Genomic DNA, 22572 nt, shown 5'->3' with positions numbered 1-22572 from the left:
GGTATCTAGTGTAACAGTACCCCACCATATCTAATAAGGTATCTAGTGTACCCGTACCCCACCGTATCTAATAAGGCATCTAGTGTACATGTACCCCACTGTATCTAATAAGGCATCTAGTGTACACGTACCCCACCGTATCTAATAAGGCATCTAGTGTACATGTACCCCAATGTATCTAATAAGGTATCTAGTGTACCCGTACCTCACCATATCTAATAAGGTATCTAGTGTACACGTACCCCACCGTATCTAATAAGGTATCTAGTGTACACGTACCCCACCGTATCTAATAAGGCATCTAGTGTACATGTACCCCACTGTATCTAATAAGGCATCTAGTGTACACGTACCCCACCGTATCTAATAAGGCATCTAGTGTACATGTACCCCAATGTATCTAATAAGGCATCTAGTGTACACGTACCCCACCGTATCTAATAAGGCATCTAGTGTACATGTACCGTATATTCCGGCGTATAAGACGACCTGGTGTATAAGACGACCCCCCTACTTTCCTGTTAAAATATAGAGTTTAGGATATATTCACGGTATAAGACTACCCCTTTTCCAACGCATACCAAACACCGGTAAAAATTAAAAAAAAACAGATTTGAATTTAACATGGTCCTTTTTTTAATTTAAATTCTTATGACATGCAGGTATATAGCAGGAAAACTGTCACTCATAAACATATTAAAATAGGGGGGACCCCACGTCATTTTTTGGGGGGGTCCCCCATTCTAATAGCTAGTAAAGGCTAGGCATTCAGCTGGGGGCTGATATTAGTAGCCTGGGAAGCTCCGTGGGTATTACCCCCTTCCCAGGCTTCAAACATCTGCCCCAGCCGTCTGCTTAACCTCCGCTAGAGACTAAAATGATGGTGGATCCCACGCCAATTTTCTTTTTAAAAAATCCTTTATTTTAACACTAAATGACAATTGAGGGGTTAATAAAGATGCAGTCCCTAAATTATTATTAATTTTGTAATTAATTTTTCCCAAAAATGTTGACGTGGGCTTCGCCATATTTTTGTGTCCAGCCAGGTACAGCAGGCAGGAACGGGCTGCCCCCAACCACCAGCTGCCTATTTGTACCTGGCCGGACACAACAATATAGGGAAGCCCTTTTTTTTTTAATTATTTCATGAAATAATTAAAAAAAAAAAGACGTGGGGCTTCGCCCTATTTTTGTGTCCAGCCAGGTACAACTAGGCAGCTGGGGGCTGGAATCCGCAGCGCAGGGAGGCCCAAGCTTTCTGCCCCCCCCCCCCCCCCCGCTGCAAATTGCAGTCCGCAGCCAACCCGGAAAATGGCGCGTTCATAGAAGCGCCATCTTCTGGCGCTGTACCCAACTCATCCAGGGCCCTGGTGCGGTGGCTCACTGGGTAATAAAGGGGTTAAGGCCAGCTTGGCATTATCAGCTGGCCCTAAGCCCGAAATTCATGGGGTCACGCCAATATTAGACATGACCGCCATGAATTTCTAGTAAAGTAATTAAAAAAAACACAAACACCCAGAATAAAGTCCTTTAATTGAAATAAAGACACAATTTTTTAATGTTCTAAATTAAACCATACTTACCATCACCCCCATTCCAGCTGAAGCCAACGATCTCCTGCAATAAAAGTAAAATAATAAAGCAACCTCATCCTTACCTCTCCATGGTTCCCAGGACCGGTCCAGCTCTGCTACATTCACATGACAGGCTGCACCGCAGCAGAACGCTGCCGTTCAGCTTGCCATGCGGCAGACACTGAGAAGCGCAGGCATGCTTGTGCTCCTCAGTGTCTGACTGTGACGGCATCCAGATGAGCCGAGATCATGTCCAATGAACTCGGCTCACCTCATGCACGTCACTGACAGCGTGGGAAAATTCTCCTGCTCCCCGCATGCGCAGTAGAAGTTTCCCACGCTGTCAGTGACGGACGTCCAGGAGGTGAGCTGAGTTCATTGTCGGCTCATCTGGATGCCGTCACAGCCAGACACTGCAGAGCGCAAGCATGCCTGCGCTTCTCAGTGTCTGCGGGATGACAGGCTGGATGGCAGCGTTCTGCTGCGGTCCAGCCTGTCATCTCGATGTAGCAGAGCTGAAGCTGTCCTGGGAACCATGGAAAGGTAAGGATGAGGTTGCTTTATTATTTTACTTTTATTGCAGGAGATCGTTGGCTTCAGCTGGAATGGGCGTGATGGTAAGTATGGTTTAATTTAGAACAATAAAGGATTGTGTCTTTATATCAATTAAAGGACTTTATTCTGGGTGTTTGTGTTTTTTTTAACTTTTACTATGGGGTTAGTAATGGGGGTGTCTTATAGACGCCTCTCCATTACTAACCTGGGCTTGATGTCAGCTGGCATTATAAGCTGACATCAACCCCAGCCCTATTACCCCACTGCCACCGCACCAGGGCAGCGTGGAAGAGCGAGGCTAAGTGCCAGAATTGGCGCATCCTATGAATGCGCCATTTCTGGGGCGGCTGACGGCTGGTGTTTCTAGCCTGGGAGGGGGCCAATATTCATGGCTCCCTTCCTGGGCTATTAATATCAGCCCCCAGCTGTCTGCCTAGCCTTTGCTAGCTATTAAATTAGGGGGGACCCCACGTCATTTTTTTGGGGGGGTCCCCCATTTTAATAGCTAGTAAAGGCTATGTATTCAGCTGGGGGCTGATATTAGTAGCCTGGGAAGCTCCGTGGGTATTACCCCCTTCCCAGGCTTCAAACATCTGCCCCAGCCGTCTGCTTAACCTCCGCTAGAGACTAAAATTAAGGGGAACCCCACGCCAATTTTTTTTTAAATAAATCTGTTATTTTAACACTAGATGACAAGTACAGTAACCAGCACTGTCACTGTACTTCATATATATGTGACTGACATGTTTCTATCTATCTAATCTATGTGTGAAGCTCTATTCTGTCTGTTATAAATTGTCGGGTACAGATGCTGAATTGCCGGCCGGCTTTTTTAAAGAGACGGTGCATGAAAACACTATTATTTTTTTAAATAAATCCTTTACACTAAATGACAAGTACAGTAAGCAACACTGTCACTGTACTTCATATATATGTGACTGACACGTTTCTATCTATCTAATCTATGTGTGAAGCTCTATTCTTTCTATTCTAAATTGTCGGGTGCCGGCTTATGCCGCTGCTGAATTGCCGGCTTTTCATATATTGTCACAGAAGCGATGCGAACTTCCCTGCTCCGGACACAGCGCAGCCCTTCTGTGACAAGTGAAAGCTGTCGGCACAGAAGCCCTGCGCTGTGTCCGGAGCTGGGAATACGCAGCGATGTGTCAGTTTCAGCACAGAAGCGCTGACTGTCTGGACCTACCGCCGCCGTATTTTAACTCCCTCCACCTTATATTAACTCCGACATGGCAGGGATACGGCCACGGCAGCTTATTAACACCCCCAGAGTATCCCCGCATGTCAATTTCTGAAAGTTCAAAAGCATTACCGGCGTATAAGACGACCCCAGACTAGACAGAAGATTTTTCAGTCTTCAAAAGTCGTCTTATACGCCGGAATATACGGTACCCCAATGTATCTAATAAGGTATCTAGTGTACCCGTACCCCACCGTATCTAATAAGGCATCTAGTGTACACGTACCCCACCGTATCTAATAAGGCATCTAGTGTACATGTACCCCAATGTATCTAATAAGGCATCTAAAATACCAAAGTCTGAAAAAGCGACCTGTAAAAGTAACACTCACCCACTTCCGTGCCAGGTCCAGCAGACTTTGTCTCGTCACTCCAGGGAGGATCAAACCACTTAATGGTGGAGTCACAAGTTCTTTCTCTATAGACAGACAAAATAATCATCATTCAAAATCAGTGAAACGATCATTTATCTTTACTTCTCCAAATCCATCTGCTTCACAGAGTTTGTGCCTTCCCCTGCATCTCCTTCGACCACATCTCCTTCCCCTACATCTCCTTCCCCTGGATCTCTTCCTCAGGAGCCGGCTCTGCCACCAACATTGTAGGATCTTCCACCTGGTGCCTTCTACAATTGAGGTCACCAGACACTCCACGATGCTCATCTCCCATAGAGCTGCTGCTGCCGCCTAAGTCCTTCCTCTTCTGTATAGTTTCTAACTTTATTCTAGCACTCTACTTTATCCAAAGCAGTTCTCTAAAAAGGCTATATATTTTGTGAAATAATGATAGAAGCTGCCAAAATGGTGCAACAGACTTCAGGTTCTCATGGTAAAGAAAATTGCCTCCAATGGAGATTGTACTTTTTTGACCAGATGGAGGGAGTGCCTCTTGACTTGTATTTTGAGGCCATTTTCATTAAATAGCTTTTGATCATAATTTTTGTATGGACAAGTTAATCAAATCCCCTCTTAGTTGTCTTTTCTCAAAACTAAATAAATGTAATTATTTTATTTTTTCCTCATAACTATGATCATCCATGCCCATTATCAGCTTTGTGAGTTCTTGCCTCTTAATACAAGACAATATCCTGCTGGCCTTAAAAGCCGCTGATTTACCTGCACGCTGTTATTTAGTCTGTGATCTATAAGTACATCCAGATCCTTCTATACAAGTGACTCTCGTAGCTTTACTCTCCCTGATTGACATTGCATGCTGTTATTTAGTCTGTGATCTACAATTACACCCAGATCCTTCTATACAAGTGACTCTCCTAGTTTTACTCTCCCTGATTGACATTACACGCTGTTATTTAGTCTGTGATTTACAAGTACATTCAGATCCTTCTATACAAGTGACTCTCCTAGTTTTACTCTCCCTGATTGACATTACACGTTGTTATTTAGTCTGTGATTTACAAGTACATTCAGATCCTTCTATACAAGTGACTCTCCTAGCTTTACTCTCCCTGATTGACATTGCATACTGTTATTTAGTCTGTGATCTACAATTACACCCAGATCCTTCTGTACAAGTTATTCTCCTAGTTGTACTCTCCCTGATTGACATTCCATGCTGTTATTTAGTCTGTGATCTACAAGTACATTCAGATCCTTCTATACAAGTGACTCTCATAGCTTTACGCTCCCTGATTGACATTGCATGTTGTTATTTAGTCTGTGATCTACAAGCACACCCAGATCCTTCTGTACAAGCGACTCTCCTAGTTTTACTCTCCCTGAATGACATTACATATTATGCCCTCATATTATTAAGGCCCGAGTGCATAACTTTACATTTCTCACGTAGATGCCCAAACACTCAATTTGTCCAAATCGGCCTGTAACTTATGAACATCTTTCAAACACTGAACTATACTCCATTGCTTGGTGTCACCTACCAAAATAGAAACAAGACTATTAACCCTGGGGTGGGGGTCACCACTTATAACCGGAGACCACTCAGAGGTGCAGTCATTCACCACAACTCTCTGGGTGCGATCTTTGATTAAGTTTTCAGTCTAATTACAAACCTTACTTTCCAAAATGTTATTTAGCTTCGTTTGGACTATATATACGTTTAACCAACGGCATATATTAGTTGATGCATTAAAAGTAGTGGGATTGACTATATCCGCTGCTTGCTCTTGTTTGGCATATACAGAGCTGAAGAACCCATTTAGGAATTCTGAATTCTCTTGATCCTTAGAGACCAATTGAGCTTTGCAAAAATACTAAGATAGTAGCAACCACCGTGGTAATCCATCAGTTGGTAACCCATCTCTCGCAAACCGGCAATGAAGTCTTCTAAATGCTGTTGTCGGAGATTGACAGTGTCATGTAAATAACAATTTGCTATGTTACTTACCCCATGTGCAAGGCATTGCAGTAGCTTAGGTATCCATGGTTACAACCCCTAACAGCTAACTGTCACTATATGAATGGTCATAACCAGGGATACCTAAGTTACTGCAATGACCTGCACATGGGGTAAGCAACATTGCTAATCAGAAGAACTATACTACATTTGTAACTGGAGGTATTTGCTAATATTATTACTATTATACCTATTACATATTGGGATAGGATCTTGGAGATAGGAATAACCCTTTAAGCAACAGCTTTTCTGAATGTGAACTTGCAGCTATGGTGAAGTAGTCTCCTGTATGAAGACGCATGTATGGACCTCCAGAACTTGGGGAGATCAGCTAAGCATATCTTTAGGTGGGGGGGCGTCTTCAGGAACAAGCTGTATTTTAAGCTTATTGCCCAGAGGTTGACTAAGAGCTCATGATAAAACCACCAGTTGCTCTTTATCAGAAGATCATAGTTGTACTGTCCACAAAGATAAACCCAAATACAGGACTCGCCTCCATTCTCGTTGACCCAGAACATGAAGAAGTTCATGGTGCCAGCTTCAGTCACTTGGTGGTCATCACCGTATAGCCAGAGAACCTGCTGACATCCTTCCTTTGCTGCTGCGTGTTGCACATATATTGTGGGCCCATAGTTTCTATGTGGAGGAGATATGAAAATATTGCAGAGAAAAATGAAAAAAACGTAACAATGGTTGCAAACATGAAAACTTTGGTGGAAACTTTCACTTACCCCCCCAGTTTATAGTTCCCTACTCCCCCTGTCCAGGCACGCACATATTTTGGATCTGCCAAAAGTGAAACTGGAGTAAATCCCCCAGTTGGAAAGTAAGGTCCTACAGGTCCAAGAATGATGTACAGCAATGCATGGTTGGACTTTGTGACTCCAAGAGAAGGCTGTAAAAAGAGAGCAGATTCAGAAATTCGGTTTTGACGGTCATTTCATACCTATGACTTCTAATGACTTAAAGCGGTATCTGGGACTATTGTGCCAATCTCAGCAGGCACAGATCGCTCCTGCCGGAGATTCAGCGGCTTCCACTAACGTCACGTCAACAGAGCAACTGCATGTCTTCCGCTCTGCTTTGTTGACGGGACGTGACTGCCAACGTCATGCTGATTGACAACCGGACTCCCCGCTGCCTAACTGCGGGGAGCCAGCTGTCAATCAGGATGACGTCAGCAGAGCAGCCCGGAAAAAGAACTTCTCTGTTGACGTTGGGTGGCTGAATGGTAAGCATGAGCGATCAATGAAACACCAGCTGGAGCGGTTAGTAACTACCTGCCTGTTTTTTGTTTTTTTTACTATGGTCCTAAAAACGAAGTAATGGATAAATCCTTTAATAGACATGAATGTGACCATCCATTAACCCCTTATGAGTTTTACAACATCCATGAACATAAATAATAGGGGAGTTGCTGCATATATAACAAAATATTTTCAACTCTCCGAACAGACATGTAATCATAATGAAAGATAGAAAAATATAACAAAAAGTGAAATAAATAAAAATACTCGATTGCATGACATTCACAAATCAGTATCCATACAACCCACATTGTAGGGAATAAAAAGGTGATGTCAACCGCACGACTACAAAGTGCTCTTACTTGTCACTGCAATCATGCGATGTGACGTCCGAAATATAAAAAACAATAGAATAGTAAAAGCCAGAAGATACCTCTGTGCCAATAAAGGTGGGGCGAATATACAGACTAGCAGAGGTAGATTTAGGAACCCATTCTCTGTCGATGTCAATAAGTCTTCTCAGGCACTCCAAGAGCTCTGCCCTGTCAAAAGCCTGAAAAAAAAGAAAGACAGAATGATTGTCAATCAGAAAATATAATAATAATAATAATATAAACACATTAAAATAATAATACTAAAACAATACTAAAATAATAAATATTAAAATAATAAAATACTAAAAAAATATATATATTATTAAAATAAATACATATTAAAATAATAATATTGCAATAATATTATTAAAATAATACAACACTAAAATAATAATATTAAAATAATATAATACTAAAATAATAATAATATTAAATTAAACACATTAACATAATAATATTGCAATAATAATAATATTAAAATAATACAATACTAAAATAATAATATAATACTAAAAAAATTCTAATAGTAATAATAATACCCCATGAACAAAATGAACCTTACCCTTTAAAAAATATATAAAAAAAATGTTCTAAATAGAATAAAAAATAAAAATACATAAAGTGATCTGCCTAACTTTGTGATGTCCACGTGTATACTATACAAATTGCTGACTTTCTTGGGAAAGTCACTGCCAGGTAGCGGTGAACTGGAAGTGAGGAACATACTGTATTCCTTGTCTCCTAAACAGTGAGAGCTCTCAAGTTTTGGCGAGATCTCGCTACTTAGGGCAAGGAAATCATCTTCAGTGCTGGGGAAAAAAGGCTGGAGGGTCCTGTGCTTCAGCTAAGGAGCAGGAGGAGGAGAGGTAGCAGGAGCTGCTCTCCATGGATGATTAACACATGGGATCAGCTCTGCACATGTATCATCCATCTACATACAGCCCCGGGCAAAAATTATGGAATCTCCGGGCTCGGAGGATGTTCATTCAGTTGTTTAATGTTGTTGAAAAAAAGCAGATCACAGACATGGCACAAAACTAAAGTCATTTCAAATGGCAACTTTAGGGCTTTAAGAAACACTAAAAGAAATCAAGATAAAAAATGTGGTACTCAGTAAGGGTAATTTTTTTCAGACCAAGCAGAGGGAAAAAAACTATGGAATCACCCTGTAAATTTTCATTTCCAAAACTAACACCTGCATCAAATTAGATCTGCTCGTTAGTCTGCATCTAAAAAGGAGAGCTGTTGCACCAAGTGGACTGACATGAATCATGGCTCCAACATGAGAGATGTCAATTGAAACAAAGGAGAGGATTATCAAACTCTTAAAAGAAGGTAAATCATCACGCAATGTTGCAAAAGATGTTGGTTGTTCACAGTCAGCGATGTCTAAAATCTGGACCAAATACAAACAACATGGGAAGGTTGTTAAAGGCAAACATACTGGTAGACCAAGGAAGACATCAAAGCGTAAAGACTAGTGTTGAGCGAGTATGTTCTGTTCTGAGTATGCTCGCGCCGTTGTCCGAGTATTTACAGCTGCTCGGTGATTTGTTTAAATCGCTCCCATGTGCATGATTTGCAACTGTTTGACAGCTTTATTACATGTGAGGAATGTGTAAGAAATAGACATTCCTCACATGTAGTAAAACTGTCAAACAGTCGCAAATCATGCACACGGGAGCGATTTAAACACATCACCGAGCAGCTGTAAATACTCGGAGCTCGGCCCGAGCATACTCGGCGAAAAGGTTAATAGAACATACTCGCTCAACACTAGTCAAGACCGGAAACTTAAAGCAATAGGTCTCCAAAACAGGAAATGCACAACAAAAGAAATGAGGAACGAATGGGAGGAAACTGGAGTCAATGTCTGTGACCGAACTGTAAGAAACCGCCTAAAGGAAATGGGATTTACATACAGAAAAGCTAAACATAAGCCATCATTAACATCTAAACAGAAAAAAACAAGGTTACAATGAGCTAAGGAAAAGCAATCGTGGACTGTGGATGACTGGATGAAGGTCATATTCAGTGATGAATCGCGAATCTGCATTGGGCAAGGTGATGATGCTGGAACTTTTCTTTGGTGCCGTTCCAATGAGATTTATAAAGATGACGGCATGAAGACAACATGCAAATTTCCACAGTCATTGATGATATGGGGCTGCATGTCAGGTAAAGGCACTGGGGAGATGGCTGTCATTACATCTTCCATAAATGCCCAAGTTTACATTGATATTTTGGACAGTTTTCTTATCCCATCAATTGAAAGGATGTTTGGGGATGATGACATGATTTTTCAAGATGATAATGCATCCTGCCATAGAGCAAAAACTGTGAAAACATTCCTTGAAAGAAGACACATAAGGTCAATTTCATGGCCTGCAAATAGTCCGGATCTCAATCCAATTGAAAATCTTTGGTGGAAGTTGAAGAAAATGGTCCATGACAAGGCTCCAACCTGCAAAGCTGATCAGAGAAAGTTGGCACCAGATTGATGAAGAATACTGTTTGTCACTCATTAAGTCCATGCCTCAGAGACTGCAAGCTGTTATTAAAGCCAGAGGTGGTGCAACAAAATACTAGTGATGTATTGGAGCGTTCTTTTGTGTGTTTGTTTTTCATGATTCCATAATTTTTTCCTCAGAATTGAGTGATTCCATAATTTTTTCCCTCTGCTTGGTCTGAAAAAAAATTACCCTTACCGAGTACCACATTTTTTATCTTGATTTCTTTTGGTGTTTCTTAAAGCCCTAAAGTTGCCATTTGAAATGACTTTAGTTTTGTGCCACGTCTGTGATCTGCTTTTTTTTCAACAACATTAAACAACTGAATGAACATCCTCCGAGCCCGGTGATTCCATAATATTTGCCAGGAGTTGTAGCAGCCTCCATGGAGAGCAGCTCCTGCTACCTCTCCTCCTCTGCGGATGACTTATACTGTCACCCAGCCCCATGTGAATCCTGCGCTTTGAGCAGCAGCACTGTATCCCTGCCTCCTCCATGGATCCACTCTATGCTGTTAAACCCGTGTTCCCCAAGCACACAGCTCCCCTACATCTCCTCCCCACCCAGCAACCAGCAGCTCTTTGTAAACCCTCCACTACTCCCAGGTAGATATATCTAACATATACAGTATACATATTTGGAAAGAAGAGTAGATCTTCACTTTTAATGAAGCAAAAAAAAGGCAAACTGTCTATAAAAGTAAACATAAAACTCCAACGTTCATCATGGATGAATGTATGTACAGTGGGGAAAATAAGTATTTGATACTCTGCCGATTTTGCAAAGCTTTCCCACCTACAAAGAATGGAGAGGACTGTAATTTTTATCGTAGGAGGTACACTTCACCTATGAGAGACAGAATCTAAAAATAAAATCCAGAAAATCACATTGTATGATTTCTACATAATTAAATTGTAATTTATTGCATGAAATAAGTATTTGATCACCCACCAACCAGCAAGAATTCTGGCTCTCACAGATCTGTTAGTTTTTCTTTAAGAAGCCCTCCTACGCTGCACTCATTACCTGTATTAATTGCACCGATTTAAACTCGTTACCTGTATAAATGACACCGGTCCACACACTCAGTCAATCAAACTCCAACCGCTCCACCATGGCCAAGACCAAAGAGCTGTCTAAGGACACCAGGGACAAAATTGTAGAACTACACAAGGCTGGGATGGGCTACAGGACAATAGGAAGCAGCTTGTTGAGAAGACTGTTGGCACAATTATTAGAAAATGGATAAAGAGACCTGAAGAGAGCTGGGACCACAGTCTCAAACATTACTGTTAGTAACACACTACGCCATCATGGATTAAAATCCTGCAGGGCACACAAGGCCCCCCTGCTCATGCCAGCACATTTCCAGACCCATTTGAAGTTCACCAATGACCATCTGGATGATCCAGAGGAGGCATAGGTTAAGGTCATGTGGTCAGATAAGACCAAAATAGAACTTTTTGGTATCAACTCCATTCGCCATGTTTGGAGGAAGAAGGATGAGTACAACCCCAAGAACACCGTCCAACCGTGAAGCATGGTGGGGTAAACATCATACTTTGGGGTGCTTTTCTGCGAAGGGGAAAGGATGACTGCACCGTATTAAAGGGGTCATGTTTTGTGAGACTTTGTCCAACAACCGCCTTCCCTCAGTAAGAGCATAGAAGATGGGCCGTGGCTGGGTCTTCCAGCATGACAATGATCCGAAACACACAGCCAGGGCAACAAAGGAGTGGCTCTGTAAGAAGCATTTCAAGGTCCTGGAGTGGCCTAGCCAGTCTCAAGACCTGAACCCAATAGAAAATCTTTGGAAGGAGCTGAAACTCAATGTTACCCAGCGACAGCTCCGAAATCTGAAAGATCTGGAGAAGATCTGTATGGAGGAGTGGGCCAAAATCCCTTATGCAGTGTGTGCAAGCCTGGTCAAGAACTACAGGAAACGTCTGACCTCTGTAATTGCAAACAAAGGTTTCTGTACCAAATATTAAGTTCTGTTTTTCTATTGTATCAAATACTTATTTTATGCAATAAAATGCAATATAATTATGTAAAAATCATACAATGTGATTTTTCTGGTTTTTATTTTTAGATCCTGTCTCTCACAGGTGAAGTGTCCCTGCGATAAAAATTACTGACCTCTCTATTCTTTGTAGGTGGGAAAACTTGCAAAATTGTCAGTGTATCAAATACTTATTTTCCCCACTCTAGACAGACCTACCATACGTGATGGATAGAGTACTGTAATACTTGCTAAACATTATTTCCCTCTATAATCATTTGACATGTATAAAGAGTGCAATGTGTTTCGCCAATGTTAAATGTGCCTTAATACTATGTAACATTGTATGACGGTACTATTGTAATGCCCCATGAGCATTGTACACAGCACCTACTGCTTAAAAAACATTTCATCCATTATATTATAAACACAATTTGTCATTAGTCTTGGTGCTTTAGGTCTTTGTTCATACCGAGGGCGTTTTCTTGGTTTCGTTATGAACCTGTGCTGAAGTGGGAGAAACACATTAGAACCCTTTATTCTTTATAAATATTATTCCCCTTTGCAATCATTTGACAAATGTTCCATATGATATTTTGGTACTCCATCCATCATGTACGGTATGTCAGTGTGCATACATTCATCCACGCGGCACGTTGCTGTTTTATGTATACTTACTTCTATGTCTTGTAATGATGGATTAGCACCTTATGAGATTGTGCCAGGCACATTATTCTGGTTATCAGCGCTGTGGCACAGCATCTGCCCTACTGCTGACTGCACGGGCACACTAGCTTTATGCTGGTCACGATGCAGCTACTGTCCGCTGATTATCATTTAGTAAGTACTTGAAGCTTTCTAACGCAACACTTTTCTCTGCCCGAGGAAACACAGGAGGGAGTGTTTCTGTCACATCTAGAGCCTTTGTACTCATCATAAATCAAACCAGTCACTTAGGTGCTCCAGTGGCTGCTGAGCTTATACGTCACTGAATTGATTTTACCAGGACTGGTGACACAGCAGAAACACTCACTCCTGTGATTAAACAGGCAGGGAAATGTGCTACCTCAGAAAGTAGCAGCTGTGAGCCTTTGCGGTCTTGTCTGTATACTTACGTATCATAAGTGACTTATGCTTCATGATTATTACATAGCAGACAATGCCAAACTTGTGCAGATTTTCCTGCATCTAAATTAAACCCAATGCAAAACTTCCTAAAAAAAAAAGCAAATCCCTTTAAATAGCTTGTGCAGCATGAGACGACTTGTGAGCATGGTATATTCCCAACCCATCGGAGAATGCACCGTCATTAATACTTACAGGTAGACAAGCTCGGTGTGCCGTCCGATGCATCCTCTCCATGTTCATCATGGGTCGGAAAAGACGAACCTGATTGTCCTCTCCTCTGTAGGCCTTCATGCCCTCAAAGAGCTGTAAAAAGACAGGGTCAGCTCTCTTGTCCATTTTTATAACAACCTTTTAAATAAAAAAATGTGCGACTTTTCTGGAAGGAGTTATTAACGCGATTACCTCCATGATCCCCACACCTTACCTCAACTGAATAATGCAACGCAGAAGACGCAGGGTGAAGGGAAAGGTTTTGGAAGGGCTTGATGAGCGGCTTTCCCCAGCCGTGCTCATTGGTCCACTCTATTGCCAGCATATGGTCGGTGAACGTTTTCCCAAACACAAGCTCGGACACAGCCGGCTTCTTCTTAGGCTGTTTGTTCAATTCCACCTGCAGGTCTTTTGACTGAAGTACAAAGGAGACGATAAAATACATTTAATAGGTTGTACTAAAAAAAAAGTATAACAGTACGGAAACGAAGAAGACTCATTAAAAATGGAAGTTCATCACCAAATGCACAATTTCTTCACTCAATCTGCCAGAAACGGGTGCCATTTATGTCCGTGCATTTTTCCTTACCTTAAACGTTGTGCTTGCGGCTCTCCATGAGATAACAGGCCAACGGCGCTGAGCCGATATTAGCAGTTTGCCAAAAGCCTAAGAAATAAAACAAAAAATAAGATGTAAGGAAAGGCACAAGTAAGGACTAATTCAGGCACCCACTTTTCATCAATATTTCACCTGAGTTTGGTCCAACTTTCATTTTTCTCGAATAAGAAACAAAGAAAAAAAAAAAAGGTTTCTCTGCCTTCTCCTATACCTGACCTGTGTGAGCAAACCCTAAGGCTTCATTCAGATGTTAGAATTTTTCACGGACGAGAGAATGGGACAGATTATTCTGATCGGTATTTGATGATAGTGTGGTATGAGCGTCATCCAATTTTCACGTACGTGGAGAAATTTAAAAAAAAGAAAGAAAATTCTCCTTCTCAATTCAGGGAGTTTGTGAAAATCGATGTAGTCCCAGAGTGGTCCGATTTTTTCACGAAGCCATTAACTTGCATTGCCGATTTTGATCCGACCTTCGGATCGAAATCGGACAGGTCTTCGATATTTCTTGCAGATCACTTGGTCCAAAGAGAAAAAAGTTAGGACATGTGAATTGTCCCATAGAATATCATGGGTATGAGCGCTATTTGTAACAAACACGAATAGCACTCATACGCAATAATCGGACATTTGAATAACAGTTTATTCTAAAGATAGAATACACTCCATGCTTCTGTGCATGCTCTGCTCCTGTACAGTACCCTGCCTGACCAATTTTATTCTTCTGCTATTTACATCACTATAGCAGCTGTGTGGTTTTACATAATTGTTGGTTGGTTTGTAGCACAGCTCAACTCTACTGCACTCCTACACAATGGAGTTTGTAATTACTAGGCAGTGCATAGCTGAGCAGTGTTTGTTGCTTGAAAATGCTGCTTTGTTGATGCATACAGCAAATGATAATCTTCTGCCATATGCATCAACAGAGCAGCATTTGCAGTTTCACATCACAGGAATTGACACTGAGGATAGCGCAAAAATCCAACCGATGACCAAAAGAAGCTGTGATGATGAAGTATGTTTTGTTTATTGGTATTGCCTCCTTTTGCACACCTGGATTGAAGACCAAGGACACTGGCAGCAGCTTGTTCCAGGCATATTCTACCCATGTCTGTGCTGTTGTTGTGCCCTCTGAAAGTGAGCACGTTTCTTTTTTTCCTGTTTATATTTAGCTCTTATGTACATATCTTATGTGCACCATTTTATACTTTCTTTTTGACATCACAGATCTGTCAGCAGCAATGGAGAGCTGGACTGCCTAATAAGTACAAGATCCATTGTGAAGGAGTGCAGGAGAGTCGAGTTCTGCTAGAAACTAGCTAGCAATGATGTAAAACCACACAGGCAGCTATACTGATGTAAATGGCAAAAGATAACGTTGGTCAGGCAGAGTGAACAGAAACATAAGGTAAATTTTACACTTAAATTAGCTTGAGGATAGCTCAAGAAAAGTGGGGCTTGTCAGGAGCATACAAGATAGGGAGGGAGGGGGATGCAGGACTAAGGAGAAGCAAGTGCTGCTGGGAAATGTAGTTTCAGCTGATAAGAATTGGCCCACCCTTTCGGCTAGGTGAATTTGGATGCACAGAGGGACACATGGAGATGAAACAATGACATAAAGTAACAAGAAACAAAATTTTATGTTGGACTTGAGTATGTATTTTCTGGGCTTCGTGAAAAATAATGTGTTTGTGGAAATAACCTTGTAAATCCAGATTTTTAGGGCACCATAAGACTTAGGAGGCTACAAGGGAACATTTTACTTTTTAAATAAAGTCTGAAGGAAATGCATTTTTGTTAAACTGGCTATAAAGTTCTACAATGTCAATGTCACAATAAAAATGCTCGATGTCACCTGGGCCTTTGCAGGAGAATTACAGCTAAAACTTGCAGTCTCTCACCTCTGTAGCTGACTTAATTATGGAAGGAAGGATTTGGCCTGATTTTCCACAGAGGGATTAACAACAAAGCATTAATTATCATTCTGGCAGTACATTGAGGTAATGTCCCACTGGCAGACAGGGTACAAAAGGCAAATGGCTGATTTGCATTCTGTACAGCTCAGCAAGTTTAGTGGCGTGAGAAGCAACCCCCTGACAAGTAGTCTCCTCCTTTAAGGTGGGCTATGGAGGGACTCTCCTCAACCCAAGCCAATCAGCCCAAGGACTGTCCTCAGAGTGTACTGTGTGTTCTGGACTCTGGACCCTAGGAGGTGACAGATGAACACTCCCCTACACCGTGATCAGTGCAGTCACCAGACAAGCTGGGGAGAAGTGATGGAGAGCAGAAAGATGATCCCGCATATAGGGAAAGATGTCAGGCAGAAAATGGTGAGTACCCCATTACATAACGTCAGAAAGGACTTTCCAGGACGTTTCCCGGCAGCTCACAGGTTCCATAGGGCACGGAGAAGATAGTGTTACGGGGCAACAAATGAAGGCGAAAACTGACCCAGTAATAAATAGGAAAAAAAATATATAGATGCATATAAAAATGGTCTCCAATCTGAGCAGAACTACCACTCCCTGCAAGTTGTAATGGGACCATCTTGTCCATAGGAGTGAATACAGATCAGACAGGAAAAGTTATAGCTCAGGTGAACTGAGAACTCAATGAAAAATGTAAAAATGTACCAAAACTTTCCATGGAGTTGGCGACTTTCATTGCACATATGGTGCATTCTGCACGACACAAGTCAGTGTTTCCTTCATAGAGTTGTTAATATGGACACTATCCAGTCTTTTACATTTCTCTGTGGCAGGGTCCCCGTCATAGTCCCTATGAAGCTGGCAGCTGGGGTCCTTAGACCTGCGTTTGGGTCGGGACACGTTCCCAATGGACTTTTTGGGTGAAAAAAAAGTTGCACAAATGAAAAAAAAAAAAGATTACAAGATATGTAGGCTATACGACGAATGGACAGCAAACCAGAAGAAAAAGGTGCAGCCCCAGTCTTGATCATCATACCTAGCAGCACAATTTTTAACATTTGTATATTGTTGTGGGAGCTAAAGCATTGCTCATCCTGATCTACCTGGTGCATGGAAAGAATGCCCAAGTCAGCTCTTAAAGTGAAAGTCCACAGTGTAAATGGCTCATATGATTCAGCAGGTTCAGATCTTTGGGGCTCACGGAAAAAAAAATTGTTTTTTTCCAGTAAAATAACAGATTCCGTATGACGAAACCCAAAAGGACCCTATTAGAAATCAATGGGGACCATCAGTCGCCGTTGTTGTCAGTCATATAATGAACTAGGAAAACCGTCATTTTTGGCTTTTTACTCCTAGGAGACCAGAAAGGTTTTGCGCAGATGTGAACGACAGAGTTAATGTTCTCCAAAACTGGAGTTTAAAGAGTAATTGTCTTTTTTCTCCCATATAAATCAATATTACATGCAAAAATAAGAACCTTTGTAGTATCAGAAATAAACTTATTTTTCCTGGATTGATCTCTCATTCTCAAAATTCTTAATTCCTGTAAATTCAGATGTTCTCATTGCGGATATAGGAGATGGCAGTTGGTGCTTATAAAGTTCTATGGGGAACTGTAACTGTGGTTTCAGGTGATCTTGCTGCAAAATGTCTGTGTGTTCCACTAGCTCCTCCCCCACCATAGAATCTTATACGCACCAACTGTCATCTCCTATCTCAGTAATGGGAAAGTCTGTTTTGACTAAATACAGATTTTACCCACAAATTGAGAGCGAAAGATCAGTCCAGGAGGATAAATCTCTGATAACATATATTATAAAGTTGCTTATTTTCATGTGTACTTTTGGTTAGTGAAATAAAAATGCATTACTCGTTAAGTGTATATGTTACAATCCAGGTCAGAGAACAGACTTGAGGAAAAAATAAACCCGTTATCAGGCCGTGTAACCTTGGAAAACATTTCCAGGTGTCTGCACATATTGGTCCGTTCACAGAATTGTTTGCTGAGCGAGTGGCATGCTCCCTGCTCTGCACAATTTGTAAGGCTCCGTCATGGGGTTTCTACAATGCTTTTCCCTTGTCATATCGAGCTCATCTTTTTTTTTTTTTTTCGTTATAAATGTATAAATATTCATTTACGTTGTAGAACGTCTTTAACCCTTTGTCTGATAGTCTGGAAAAGTGTAGAAAGATTTCCAGGTTAGAATAAATTTGTAATCCGAGCTATTCAGAGAGTCTTCTTACAGATGATCACAAGTGAGAGTGATAGTAGTCTTTACCTGGAGAGCCTGTATTGTTACTAGTAAAGTCGATACTTTCCTTGTAAGGCTAAGTTCACACGTTGCATATTTGGTGCAGATTTTTCATGCAAATTTACACTGAAGAAAATATCGGCAATGTGTAGATGAAACTACTTAGCTGGTGCTGACTTCACAAATCCAAAATACACAACTTGTGAACATCAGCTCCTTCAGAAAACATTTGACTTGTCATCATATAATCAGAAGTTTTGATCGGTGGGGGTCAGACTGCCGAGACCTCCCTCTACCGATCGCTAAAACCTGAAAACGCACTTTAGAGACTTCTAAAGAGCCAATCTTCACTCTCCTCTAACACGGGGGGCAGAAGGCTTTTGTTGACCAGTTGGGTCTCAACAACAAGGCCACCATAGATCAAAATTTCTGACATGCTTCTTGACATGTTAAACATTTTCTGAAAATGGGGAGTCACACACTTTTACTAATTAGACTTAGAATCCAAAACAACTAAAAGTTTAAGGCTCCGATTCATCATGCTCCTCGTCTTGAGGAAGGGTGCGCCCAATTCATTAATCAATTGTCGTCATTTCATTCATCTTTCAGCTGCCGAGAGTCCCTGCAAGGATGTACTCCAGTTATGTACCGGAGTACAGTCTGTCATAATTGGCACTCCATCATGCTTCGTCCCATCTAAGCAGTTCCCATTTTTCAAACAGTTGAAGGAGCTGGCCAGGACTGACGTAAAAATCTCAAGACGCTAAACTTTTGCGCTTGCAACTTTTGAAATAGTTTTACGACACAGGTCTGGTGAAAACTCTATCATGTATCAGGGCCTTAGGCCCTTCATACCCTTTAAAGGGAACTTTACACCAGCAAAAACGCTATTAACCTGCAGATGCATTATCTGCAGGTTAATAGCATTTTTGCTGGTGACAGGTTCCCTTTAAACTGATGTCGGTTGAACCCACCAATATCGATGGGCTCAACCGGGTATAAGGAAGAACTGGCCTACTGATGATGAGGACAGATCGCACATATCTGATTGCATTGTTCTCCCTGAAATAAGTCACTGCCCAACGTGTTTTGTCGGCGGCTTTTTCATAGAGAACACAGGAGCGCTCGGCCGAACGATGCATATGGGAGTCGGCTGAGATGGCTGTAGGTTGAACGATCGGACGAAGCATTGTTTGGTTGACAGCCATCTAATGGGTACATGTAAAGTCTGCTGATCCCTTTAGGCAAATCAGCAAGAGTTTTAAAGTCCACATGCACATTAGACTAATATCCAAGGAAAAAAAACAATGTCCCTCACCACCTATTTTTTTAAAACAGCAACAGTAAAGCAGACAGCTGTGATATTATCAGGCTGGGAAGGTCCATGGTTATTGGGCCCTTCCCAACTAACACAGCTGATATCAAGCCCAGCGTTAGTAATGGAGAAGTGTTTATCAGACAGCCCCATTACTAACCCAGTAATCAAAATAAAAAGCACACACACACAAAAAATACTCCCCGACCCTCATTCACCACTTTATTCAAAAAGGGAAAAAAAAAAAAAAAACACTGAATCTGACGTAGCCCAGCGATTCAGATTTCGCTGTGCAGCGGGACCCAGCAACTTTGAACAGCGGTGACGTCAGTAACATCACTGCTCTTGAGACATTCCGGGTCTCTGCGTGACCCGGCAACTGTGAAGAGCGGTAATGTTATTGACGTCACCACTGTTCAGAATCGCCGTGTCTCGCACTGCGCAGCGGGACCCAAAATCAGAATCACTGGACTATGTTAGATTCGGAGGACTAAGGTGGACATGCGTGGGATTTTTCTCCTTTTTGAATAAAGTGATCAACGAGGGAAAGTGTCAGGAGTTTTTATTTCCTTAAAGTATTTTTTGAGTGTGTGTTTTTATTTTGATTACTGGTTTAGTAATAGGGGTGTCTGATAAACACCTCCCCATTACTAAACCCTGGGCTTGATGGCAGATGTTTTAGGACAATTCATAGCTGACATCAACACCAAACCCATTACCCTGATTGCCACCGCACGAGGACAATCGGGAAGAGCCAAGGCGTAGTTTTAGAACTGGAGTATCTCATGTGATGCTCCAATTCTGGGGCAGCTGCGGGCTGGTATTTTTAGGCTGGGAAGGGCCTATTATCCATGGACCTTCCCAGCCTGATAATATCAGCCCACAACTGTCTGCTTTATCTTTGCTGGTTATCAAAAATAGGGAGGACCCCATGTCATTTTTTTTTCATTTAATTATTTATATGGCGTAATAGAAAGCACTATAAGCTATCTATCTATTATCGATCTATCGTCTATTATCTTTGCACATCCCTTAAAAATCTGTCATTTTATTCTGCATTCTATTCTGGTACGTGTCACACAAATGGCACACAGATGTCATCCAAGTGCAGTACGTGTTTTACACAGACCCATAGACTTGAATGGGTCTGTGTGATGCGTGCTGCCAGTAAAAAACGGACATGTCTATGTGTGGTTCACACGGACACGTGCGCAATTCCATAGATTATACTGGGTGTGTGGGTGTACGTGTTTCTGGTACGTGTAAGAATGGAAATGTGAAAGGGGCCTAATATGTATGGGGCCTCCCGATGTTGGGGGATAGCGATCCAGCATGCCCAATTTCAGGTTTCCAATTCTTTTGTTCTCCGCCTGACGTGTGGGTCTTTCGTAGACAATATAGGAACACTCGGCAAAGCAAGCGCTAATATGTATAGGGTAATAGGGAGGGATCCAGTATTTAAGAAAAAAAAAAGGATTCTTTATCAGTTGATCTGATCCCACAGACTTCAATGTTAACAGCAAAAAAAAAAAAGCACGAAAAGAAATGATCCAGCTGCTGTTTTTTATTTTTTGACTGGACAAAAAGGGAAAAAAAAAAAACACAATTTGTACAGAAATCTTTTTTGATCCAGCTACAAAAAAAACAGAAGCTGATCTTTTTTTTAAATAAAATATCCAGATTTTAATTGTTTTCTTATACATATTTTGACCTGGGGAATATATTTTTAGACTTTTAAAAAATGTAAGCAGCTGGAAAGGAGGTAAACATGACATTTTTTGAACACTTCCTTTCCCATTGAAATGAAAGGATCCTGTACTGGATGATCAATTTATTTCAGCCTTTTTTTTTTAATCCCTAATCAGAAATAACTACTGGGCATGTGAACATAGCTCTGATAATTTTATTTTTGTTGGATTTTATTACAGCTTTTTTTTTAGTGCAGGGATGCTCGAATTCTGCACTTAAAAATGCATTTTTTTCAGGCCATTGACGTCTATAAGAAAAATAACAAGTAAAAAAATACGCAATGCTTCAGCGTCTCTGAATGCAGAACGGGGATGAATTTTCATGAATTCACATCAATTTCTTGGTTAAATGCAGCAGATTTACTTTGCAGAAAAATGCAGAGGGAAAAAAACGTAACATTTACACAAGGTGGGAACCCTCAAGACACTATTGAACCTTGCATTTTTGGTCATTTTTTCCCTATGGGCTTCTATTTAAAAAAAAAAATTACAGCCATTTTTTTTTTAAGTGCAGAATCCCAGTGTTTCCGCACGAAAAAAATCCATGTAATACGTGCACCAAAAACACGCAAAAAAAAGGAGATAATGCATGCAAAAGCCGAAAAAAATCAAAGAGCGTATTTTAGGGGAGATACCCGAGGGAAAAAAAAAACATAGGAGAACATGGGCAGAAAAAGGCCAGTAACTGGAAGAGAAATCAAGGCCTCGAGCTGGTGTTCGGCTCTGTAGTTACATGTGCAGAACACTAGAGAGCGCTCTGCCCAATCTGATAGGCACAGAAATGAAAGCTTCTGTTTTGTTAGGCCCGAGGGGGGGGGGGGGCAGACTTGCATATGGGGGAGATCATTAAGTTGCCCATAGCAAATAATCGCCATTGAAAACTTAAAGCTGTAATTAGTTGCTATGGGCAACAAAGGCAGATTTTCTTTCATACAATCTTTATAAATGTCTTATTACTGCTGTACACGAGAGCTTATGTAGAATTTATTAGGCTAATTCAGGTGTTGTTACTTAATACAAGCAAATTTACCACAGAATTTGTTTCTGGGTTTTTGCTACAGAAAAAATAAATCAGTCCCCAAGGCTTCGTTCACACAGTCCACTTTCAGGACTGTTTTTGTCCGGGTATTGTTACCCCATTTAAGATATTTTGGCTTAGAATAGCAGCAAGAAATCATCCTGTGTGAACAAGGCCCTAGATTTACTTCTGACTGGAATCTGACAGACACTTTAAATAGCATCCTACCAATTCTGACCGCTGGGAACCCTGGAAATCCTGAGAAAGTAGCTCTGAAATGCTCCATGGGAAAACAGGATGGTCTAATCATGTGCAGCCACTGATTCACCCCTGCAGGGCATTTTAAAGCCACGTTATTGTGAAAAAGTAGTGATATTTATCGCATTGTCAAAATCCCCCCCCCCCCCCCCCCAGCTACACAGCCATGTTGGCACAAAACTAATGAGATGTATGAATAGGTA

General features: G+C 41.3%; 1 protein-coding gene across 1 annotated transcript in view; it reads right to left on the bottom strand.

The window, feature by feature from the left end:
- Positions 1 to 22572, bottom strand: part of LOC141172295 (branched-chain-amino-acid aminotransferase, cytosolic-like) — a 47479-nt gene that overhangs the window by 5595 nt on the left and 19312 nt on the right. Inside the window, exons 2-8 of the mRNA XM_073656331.1 lie at positions 13821 to 13898; positions 13446 to 13646; positions 13214 to 13324; positions 7441 to 7560; positions 6492 to 6655; positions 6254 to 6396; positions 3720 to 3805 (exon numbers count right to left, since the gene is read on the bottom strand). Of these exons, the coding sequence (XP_073512432.1) occupies positions 3720 to 3805; positions 6254 to 6396; positions 6492 to 6655; positions 7441 to 7560; positions 13214 to 13324; positions 13446 to 13646; positions 13821 to 13898 (903 nt within the window). The remainder of the gene's footprint in view (positions 1 to 3719; positions 3806 to 6253; positions 6397 to 6491; positions 6656 to 7440; positions 7561 to 13213; positions 13325 to 13445; positions 13647 to 13820; positions 13899 to 22572) is intronic.

This window comes from Phyllobates terribilis, unplaced genomic scaffold, assembly GCF_046119375.1.
Source record: "Phyllobates terribilis strain yellow unplaced genomic scaffold, ASM4611937v1 Scaffold_12__6_contigs__length_324123572, whole genome shotgun sequence".
Taxonomy (NCBI): Eukaryota; Metazoa; Chordata; class Amphibia; order Anura; family Dendrobatidae; genus Phyllobates; species Phyllobates terribilis.
The sequence above is the reverse complement of the archived record's forward strand: the minus strand, read 5'-3'. Positions and strand labels throughout refer to the sequence as shown.